Raw genomic sequence first — 10,198 nt, forward strand, 5'->3', positions numbered from 1 at the left:
CGAGGGGCCCGGCTCGGCGGGGCGCGCCCGCGGGGCCATGAGGGCGGGCTCCGGCCATGGCCCATGGCAGCGCGGCGGTCATGCTGAAGTGCGTGGTGGTGGGGGACGGCGCCGTGGGCAAGACGTGCCTGCTGATGAGCTACGCCAACGACGCCTTCCCCGAGGAGTACGTGCCCACCGTCTTCGACCACTACGCAGGTGAGCGGGCGGGGGGTCCCGCTACCGCCGGGGGCGGCAGCCGCTCTCTGCCCTCCCTCCCTCCTCCCTCCATCCCCTGGCCTTGCCCGGCCGGGGGCCAGCACAAGGGTCGGCCGGGCTTGCCCCCCCTCACCCGCTGTGTTTCTCCCCCCTCGCAGTCAGCGTTACCGTCGGGGGCAAGCAGTACCTGCTGGGGCTCTACGACACCGCCGGCCAGGTGAGTGCCGAGCGCTGCCCGCGGACCCCGGCCCCCGTCCCCCCGCCCGCCGGCGATCCCGGCGCTGAAGTTATTCGCAGGGCTGTGGTCCGGGCTGGGCGGTTCAGAGGAGGGTTGGCGGGCGTGGGGGGCGATTGATAAAATCCGGCTTTAAAAGAAAGCCATCCATCCAACCTCGACTCCCCAGGGCGGGCAGGAGGAGACGGGCTTTATTTTTAGCGGTGCTGGGGCCGAGGCGCCACGGCATCGCCCGGCGCTGGGGTGCGGGGATGCCCGGCGCCTGCGGGGCAGTGCTCCGGGCCGGGCATGGCCACCGGCCAGACCCCCTAGCTCGACCCTCCCGCCGGCTTTCAGGGGGGGAAATGTGCCCCGTTCGGCACAGAGGGCACACGCTGCCTCAGCCGCCTCGGGTCGGATGGAGAGCTAGGCTGCCGCAGCTTGCCTTGGTTGTGGTTTACAGCACTCAAATAGCTACTAAGAGTTGTTCGAACTAACGGTGGAAAATAACATGTCATTCTCAGCCACTGCCTTTGAGATAACCTGGGTTTCTTTTGCTGTCCCAGACAACTGACGTGATTAATTTGGTTAAGATCATTACAGCCAGTTGTGAAAGATGCTGTGATGTCAGCATGGCTCTTAAGTAACTTTAATGATGGATAAAATACTGAATGTTTGGAGGGGTCACTGGTCTAGTGGTTTCTAAAGGGCTCCATGATTCAAATCATCTCTTCCTTAGCTTAACTTGCATGGCACCAGGCACGAGCCAAGTACGGTCTCCAGGGTGAGAGTACTGTCTGGGGATCGCTTATTTGAAACCGTTTGTGAAGAGCCTGACCCCAAGGAGGTGCAGGGCATATACAGAAATGGAGCATGGGTTTCGGTAAAGTTGTGTATTCCCTATATTAAACTTCTTCTTGCAGTGTGAGCATGTGCTTTGGTCTCACATGACCTCAGACATGCTTCCTTGTTGTAAAGAGCAACTCGTAAGACAATCTTGCTGAAGTCGCATAGACTGAAGCTGTAAATTTTAACCATGTTGTTCCTATACTTAATTGAACAACTGCTGCCTGAATTAGTGTACCTTTTTAGATCTATATATAGCCTTGAGTTAGGGAATCAACATTTAACCAGTTTTATATCTCTGTTAGGCCTGAAATCAGTAAAAAAAATTAATTCCATGAGAATTGTAGGAAACAACGCCATTTCCAGAAAGCTGATACCCTGAAGGATGAGACTCTTCCCACAAAGACTGACTTCATGCTTGTCATCTCCCTGATATAAACACAAGCTAGTCAAATTTATGCCAGCTAAGTGCATTTCTTATTACTATCATAGTCCTGTTTTTGAATATAAGTAGTTCAGAATACAGCTTTAAAATGTTGCTTAAGTAGGTTGCAAAGTGAGGATCTAGTGCTCAGACAAAGCATTTCGTTAGTGTGCAACTAATTTTTTTTTTTTTTAATGAGCATTGGAAAGTGTGAAAATGAGCCTAGCACTTCTGTACATATGCACATTTAATTTGGGGATGCTTGTTCTGGGTTTGTTGCTATTAATGTGAGTATGTGTTAGCTCTGTGTAACCTCAACTAAGGTGGCTTTGTGGTACCCACTCTGCCTGCAAACACAGGTGACCTTTGGCCTCCTCAAAAGTCAGTAGGGCAAACTGGCCAGTTTACAACAAACAGCAAATTAAGGTGTTCCTGTTACACTAAGAAAAAACTTTTCAGTGTGAATCTGTATATAGAGAAAGTTGAGGTAAGCTTTTTTTTTCCCAATTTTTGAAAAGCTGAAATCTTAATTTTCAATTCCAGGGCAGTTTTTGAGGCACCTAGAAATAGAACTTGTTGGCCTGATTCAGAAGACCCTCAGTTCACATAAGGTGTTTTAATGAGGCTACCTTTACAGATATATCTGGTCTTGGCAAAACTCCCCTTTTAGTCAGACCTGTGGTACTGATAAAATCTTTACCACTATCCCCATCCCACTTCAGCACGTGTGGGGAACTGGTGGATGTCAGAGACTGCCCATGGGAGCTCCATCCTAACATCCAGTACAACTAGAGAAGGGAGTCTGTATCAAGATGCCAGTCCAGCAACTTCATTCAGTTAAAAGCTGCTTTGTCAGAGCAGCTGACAAGCCTGTCTTCCCAAAGCTACACAACAATAGAAATCTTACATTAAAACTTAAATATATAAAGAGTTGATGATGTCTTCTCTGTGTTGGGGAAACAGCATGCTGTACCTGGTACATGCCTGCTGCTTCCACAGACTTCTGCATGGATTGGATACATTGCTGCCCAAAGCTAGAATTTCTATGCCAGCATGCATCTGTGCTTTTGTCTCTAATTCTGTCAGCCCCAAATAATTTTACTGTAAAATATTGGCCTGATAGTATAGTTTTATAAAACTTGGCTGTATGTGATCACTGTGGTACCTAAGCAGTTCACAATCATCAGCAGCTGATTATACTTCCAGCCCTAGAAAAAGTAAATAGGTCCAATCTACAGATCTCAATTCAGGGGGAAGAGGAGTGAAAGGGGTTAATGAAAGTTCAGATAGTGACTTACTCCAAATCCACGCAGAAAGCTGTTAGCAGAAGAAAGATTAAAGACAAGATTTTGATTCATAGCTGGTGCACAGCAGGCTCATCACCCTGAAATACTGGCTTATCAGTGTGTGGGTCTCTTTAACTTGCGTGGTTATGTATTTAGCAACTTGTGACAGACTTTGCTTTGGCAGAGGAGTTGCAAGCTTTTGAGTTCATCCAGTACTCACTTCTAGCTCGCTTCCTCACAACACACACAGGATCACATGTAGTAACTATAATGATGACATAAGGCCTCATATCTTCATGAGTTTAAAGTAGGTTGAAAACAAACCTATTAAAATCCCATTTTTTCCTGGTAATATATATATATAGCAAGGAAAAATGCCACTAGTGGTTCACAAAGTTCAGTTTACACACAGGCCTTTGAGTGTTTGTGAGTTCAAGAAGGCTTTTCTCTGTCTGAAAATACTGAGGCCCTATTTCAGCAGAAAATAGCCAGTACAGCTGCTGGGCTGTGGAGGCTCAGAGCCCATTTGGGTTTGCAGCTGTGGAGGCAGCCTCCCATATCAGGGAGGTGGGTGGGAATTCAGTGCCATTCCTCCAGCAATTCCTCCCAGAGGTGGAGCTAGCAGCTCCTTCTAGCCTTGCTGCATGCAAGGGTTTAGAGCAGGTCTTGGTTTCCCCAGAAGATGAGAACTGTGGCACCTACCTACACTGAAGACACATCAATGCACTTGATGTTTAAACATGAGGTGCTTGTGATGCTGATGTTTGGAAGCCTCTGGCTTTGCAGCAGCCTCTTCTGGGAGACTCTGTGTCAATGCTGCTCTGCATTGAACAGGGGTGCATGGCTAATCAGATTGGGAAGAGAACCATGGCTTCATCAGGGGTCTGTTAAGATCACCATGTTGGAGAGGTTTTGAACTGCTGGCAAGTGATTATCATTTTGCTATTCCAAGGTATCAGAAGTAATGCCAGCTCTCAGGAAGTTAACATTTTTGGAGGAATGTCCACAAGCACTAACAAAGAGGTGCCACATGTCCCTTTGCCATGTCCCAAGTGGTCAGAATAAGTGGTAGGACACACAGGAGTTGCCTTTTGGGGATTTTGCTCTATATTCAAGGCAGTTGTTTAAAATGACAGTTGGAGTCTATCCTTCTGCCGGTTCCTTTTACTGTAGGATTTTAATTCATGGTGTCCCTTTCTTCCAGTGTGTGCTGACCACATACAGGAAGTCTTGCTCTGCTCCTGTGTCTTTGCTGTAAAGGATGGTTGGGATCTAGAGGAAGGATGGGGGAGGCTGCAGTAGCAGAGCCTGTACTGCTTGTGTTGCTCTGGGAAGAGAGATGCTGAGGCATGGCATGACTGTTTTGTGCAGATTTGGCACCAAGCCAGCATCTGGGCAGAGCAGGGTATGGTGAATCTTACTACAGTGCAGTGCCTCATAATAACATTTATATCCCTCAGCATCACTTACTGTTTATACTAGAGGGGCCTGGTCAGACAAAGCTGAGGTGAACTGTGTTCCTTGGCTTTCTGCTTTTATAACTCTGCCCTAAACACCCTAATACAGGGTCTGATAAAACGAAGCTCTTGGTGCCTTCTCACCTGTCCCCAGAACAGTACCACAACACATGGTATTCACAAGCACAGAACAAGCCACTTCTTTGCACATCTCAGCCCAGATGGTCACACTGGTTGCAGCCACAGCCACCTTAACTCAGATGAACTGATTTTTTGGTTGTAACAGAAGCCCTGATGCTAAAGCAATTTTATATTTAAGTTGGTGAGGCTGCTGAAGTGTATAAAGCTAACTCAGTTATTAGGGAGATGAGTGTCTGCATTAAGGAGAGATGTAGAAACAAATGGTTATAAATGTGAAGGTGTCTGTGTGTGAGGTGTGGTTATTAAAATTGATAGTTTCCAAACCTGTGGTGGTTGCTATAAATAAATAGCAGTAATCTTTATACTCCTTCCTCTTTGTCTTGGCTTTGGTAAGTAGCCCTGGTCTAGCCCTAGGTACCACTCCAGTATCTTACTGAGAAGAGAGGCAGCTGCTGCTCTGTTGCAAAATAGAAAAGTCCCTCCCCAGAGCACGCTGCTCCTCCTGAGTTGCCCCTACCAGGCAGCTGTAGCTGCAAATGTCAGCCTGGAGTGAAGCAGTCTCACACAATGCAAAGCCTGCCACCCTTTACTGCAGAGGTGTAAACACCGAGCCCTCCAACATGATTTTGACAGATCTAAACGTGAAATGTCAGCAGCTAACATCCTGTCCCCCCTGTGCCTCCCTCCTCCCACATGCATTTTGCCTCGCTCCCTTTCCATGTCCCAGCCGAGCTGGCAGCTGGCACTGGGGAGGCTGGGAGCTCATGAGCTCACTCCCAGCCCAGCGTGCTGGCCTATGAATAGCTCAGCCTCCGCTGAAGCTGCTCTGTGCCTCAGGATGTTGCCAGCCACGTAGATTTAACAACTGGATGTATGCAGATAAAATAAAAACATGCCTAGATTCTCCCTTTGGAATTTAAGTTTTTCAGCGTAAGAGGAGGTGAAGTGCCTGAGCTAACAATCTGTCTTTAGAGCTCTCTAGATAAGGGTTTAAGCAAAGACAGGCTTTCTCTTTAAAAGGAAAAGGACTTATACCTTCAGATTGGTTATTAAAAATGGCCTTGCAACAATAATACTGTCAGTGCAAAGCCTGCATCTAAACGCCTCTTCGTGAGCTGTGACTCATGCTTTGAAAGCACGGCAGCTTTCCTAGAAGGATAGGTAAGCACTGTTATCACCAGATGGGGAGTTGCAGAATGGGAGATGGTGTTCTGAGTTCCCAGAAGCATCCACTAGATTGATGTTGGAAACTCAAGACAGTTACATTTCATTTTCAGAGTGCCAAAAGCCCCACGGTACTTCTGAATAGCGACACTGAGCTATGTTAAAACCAAATCTAAGGGATGCATTTGAAACAGTAGATCCAGAATATCTTTGCCACTTTAACAGCAAGTTAATGACAGAACAAAATAAAGAACACAAAGCAAACCAAGTTTGACAGGTTCTCTGAAACTTCAACTTTTGATATGTTAAAAGCACATTTTTATGGAGACTACTGACCTAGGATGGACCCTTGCTAAACACTGATTACATGGCCAAGTAAAAAGCCCTTTTTTCCTGGGTTAAAAGTCAGTAGATATCCTTTAGTTTGTGACAGAGAGCTGTCTGAATTTTACTAATTTTTAATTTCTTTGAGGCACAGTGGCATCTTACAATGCTATCTAAACATGACCAGCTAAAAAGGCAACACTGAATACAAACAGTTACTGCTCTCCTGCACAATGTTATTGCATATCCTCTTACTTCCCAGAGTTCATTTTAAGATGGTGTGTGCACCTGCACTCAGCTGAGTATCATATAATCTACAGCTGTGCTGCAGGAGGCAGGGGTGATGGAATGGGACAACTGGCTAAGGTAGCATGACTTGTGGAGTTTTTCTGATACAGAACATATGAGACCCTGGGAATTTTTGTCAGGTCCATACTCAGACTTCTCCATTGAAATCTGTTTTCTTTGCAAAGAACTCTACATATTTTGGTTAAATAGGAGAAGTATAAAAAAATGCAGTTTTCATTTTTAGCCTAGCTCCTGATTCAGCCTCCAAACTACATCCTAAAAGAAAGTAAACAAAATTAGATGGAGCACTGTCTCCATAGCATGGACCTGCAATGTAAAAGGGTATGTTAGGGTCTAATCCAAAGCTCTGTGTTAGCTGGCACCCTACTGCTGATTTCAGTAAACTTTGTTCCAGTTCCTTATTAAGAGCACATGGACAAAGTGGATGTAAAACCTACTTCAGCAAAGTTTTGCTAGTCCTGCACATTCAAAATGATGAGCCAGTTCTTCCTACCCACATACACCACTACTCCAAAAATCTAGGAAATTAAAATGGTTTTGCCCTTTGCTGCATGTGGGTCTTCTTTAAATCTTTGGCCTTCATCTATCTTCATGTATCAACCTTCTCTGTATCTGTGGGGTACTAGAAATTAATCTTTCATTTAAAGGTGAAAAGGATGTCTCTTTATAGAGACTCCAGGAACCTGGTAATTAAGAAATAATACAAAGCACACTGATTCAAAATCCTGCAGTTCTATTGGGAATAATAAACTTCAACATCTCAAAAATGGATGCTTTGGGGCAGAACTTCAGGACATTTTTTAAGCCTCCAAATTAGCACTTGCATTTCTAACAAAATTGCTCCTCCCCTAATGAGAAAAAATGCAAAATAAGGACACAGAGGAGAAGAACTGTGTTGTTTTAGTGCTCTGTTCTGTGGTTTTATAAGCAGTCTATTTGTTTGAATTGGTGATTGGGTGAGTTGTGTTAAGAAAAACGTCTGAGTGCTACGTGACACTTTCAGCAGCTCTGAAGAGGTTGTGTCATTTGACACTTTACAGTTACTGTCCCCAGTCTGTTTTAATCCTGCTCCATGCTGCATCTGTGCTGTGGCACGTGTGCAATAATTCTTTGCTATGCCAGGCACTCACTGGTGTGCACATAAAAATGCAGGTGGCAGCATTATTCTCCAGAGCAAAGCAACATCTGTCAGCATCCTAGGTGAGTATATTGCTCCACATGAAGTAAAACACAGATTCAGAGTACCTCAGGCAGCTTGTGCTCTAAATTACATGTAGTCACGAATGCTTTAAGATCATCATTAGGACTTAGTGCTACTTCCTTGGTCCAATTTCCAGCTGGGATTCAGTGTTGGAGTCAAGAAGGGATGGATGCCAGGTGTGACCTGGGATGTGTCTTTAGTTATAAACAACAGATGGCTTAAAAACTCCTCACCTAAGAAAAACTGCCTACAGTTTTTCTTTCAATTGCCTTAACATCCGCTGAGTGTTTTATCACATTCTTCAGTGTTTTATCACATTCTTCAGTGGGAGCTGAAGTTAGCCCTAGCAAATGGGACTTGATATAAAACAAGGTGCAGAAGACTCTTAGGAACTCCTTTCATTCCAGAAACTTTCACTGTGATGTGTTAATTCAAGGTGCACATAATGGCCCTGGCACTCTCCTGAGAAGTTGTGTGATGGGAACTAACCTTGAGGAGGCAGCAAAGCTGTAGTCTTCTATGTGTTCCTCAACACTGGACTGAAGAATGTGCTTTTGGGGTTCATTTGTAAAAGGTGAAAACGAATGGGACACCTATCTGATCAGTCTTGTCTAATCAGTCTCTATACAGGTAGCAAATTAAAAGACATATCTGATATTATATGGATAACTGTATTAAACCAACTCTACTCTGTAGGTTGTCTTGCCTGTGACAACAGGTCATATTCTTCTGTGAAAATAGTCAGAGAACCTATCTTTCCAAAGACCAGTTTCTGCAGAGGATCTGTCCAGATCTCCTGTGTCAGGGTGCATTTTATTTTTTATTTGCTGTATCTATAAGAATGGAAAATCCTGATTGTTCATGGCTGCAGACACAACTGGGGTGAATTCCCTTCCTGAGGAAAATGGAAATCTGGTGTGGAAAAAATGATGTTCATAAAATCACTGACAGTGAGAAAGAAATGCAGAGCAGGACTGAAATTTCTTATGGGCAAGGAGTGAAAGGGTTTGTCCATGCCAGCTATGCTGCCATTTCTTAGGAGCTATGCTGCCATTTCTTAGGAGCTCCATAGTGGGTAGACAACAGGTTTAGGTGAAGATGTTCAAGTGAAACTGTGCCTGCAGTCAGCTGAATACATGTTCTGTTGATACAGATGCTAAAATAATAAGCCCTATAGAGAAAATTCGGGGAGTTTCACTTTTAGAAAACCAACCAGCAAGTTGAAGTTCTCATGGTGATGGAGAGAAGGGATTGTGCCATTGAAACCATCTAGGAAAGTAGTTTAGCATCACCACATGGCAAGATGTTGCATTTGGACAGTACTGAATCTCATATTAAGGCCAGGATAAAATCTGATCATTTAAAGGCAGTTTTGTATATAATATAAGAAAAATGCTGTCCTTCCTGTCTCTAATGATCTAAAATCCATCTTAACTAGGCTCCATCTTCCAGCTAGTTATTTCTGTCTATCCAGAAAAGCTTTTCAGAGATGTAAGCAGCTGCACAGTTCTCAAATATGCCAGGAGGAAAGTTTTGTTATTAAAAAAAAAGGTAATTCACAAACCCTGGGCTTTTTCAATGTATAATTCATATGTCCTTTGAACAGTCCTCCTCACAGGAATTCAGAAATGGATTTAGATCAGTTTACTTCATTTTTAGAATACAATGGAAGAGCACTTACTCTGCATACTTGCAGCCTTTTCTATAAATTAAAAATAGATGCTGGGCCCAAACCAACAGCTTTTTACACTCTCTGGGAAACCTGTGCTAACAAACCACAACAGGACAATTCTGCTTTCTTTAGCAACGCAAGCTGTATCCTCAGAAGCCTGTGAAGAGACAGAGGGTCTGTAGTGCACTTTTCCCCTGCAGCCAGGGAATAATCACTGCATCTTTCTTGTTTTGCATGTTCAAAAGCTAAGGGCTACAGATGTAGACAACTGAAAAATCAAATGCAGTCATCAGCATAGCAGAGCTTGGGTCGTGGAATTGGCTAAGCAGACAATGCACTGTCAGTCCAAACTGCAGCTTTATGCCAAATGGTCCTGCATTAGTGGTGCCTTGTGAGTGGCAGTGCCAGGAAACCAGCATCCTGGGGGACGCTCCACCCTCCTTCCTTGCAAAGGGTTACAGTGTTACACAGCCCAGACTGAAAAATCTGAAGAGTGTTTTTTAGCCAGGGAAGCAATTTATGCTTGGCATGGGGCAGTACAGGCCACTTCCCTCTCTCTCCTCCCCCACCATGTGTCTTGTAGAATCAGAAACCACAGGGTGATTCAGCTCAGTGAAGTCTGGTTCCTGGTGTACTTTTGCAGTAAAGCAGTTGCTTTCAAAAACCTTTGAGGCTTTGCCTGGTGTTTATGGCAAAGCTGCAGATCAGCCTTTAATTCCAAATAATTTGGGGGAGATGGTGAGATGTGTCCAGAGGTAGCTGTGAGTTGTTACTAAGTCCACATTTATGTACATCAGTCATTATGGTTCACTTGTTATGTTTTCCAAAATATTACAGGGGGCCTTCTAAAACAGAAACTTATTTTCAGGGAGGAAAACTGAAAAATGCAGTCTTGAAGAACAGCTTTGAAATGCATTTCAAAAACTGAAATATGGCAATTCATAATGAGAGAGGACTTCTGA

General features: G+C 44.6%; 1 protein-coding gene across 3 annotated transcripts in view; it reads left to right on the forward strand.

Moving 5' to 3' along the window:
- Positions 1–10,198, forward strand: part of RHOQ (ras homolog family member Q) — a 22,366-nt gene continuing 12,168 nt past the window's right edge. For all 3 annotated transcript variants that reach the window (XM_066546516.1, XM_066546517.1, XM_066546518.1), the window contains exons 1-2: positions 1–198; positions 357–415. In XM_066546516.1, the coding sequence (XP_066402613.1) occupies positions 57–198; positions 357–415 (201 nt within the window). In that variant the 5' untranslated portion in view covers positions 1–56. The remainder of the gene's footprint in view (positions 199–356; positions 416–10,198) is intronic.

Source organism: Molothrus aeneus, chromosome 3 (assembly GCF_037042795.1).
Source record: "Molothrus aeneus isolate 106 chromosome 3, BPBGC_Maene_1.0, whole genome shotgun sequence".
NCBI classification, from domain to species: Eukaryota; Metazoa; Chordata; class Aves; order Passeriformes; family Icteridae; genus Molothrus; species Molothrus aeneus.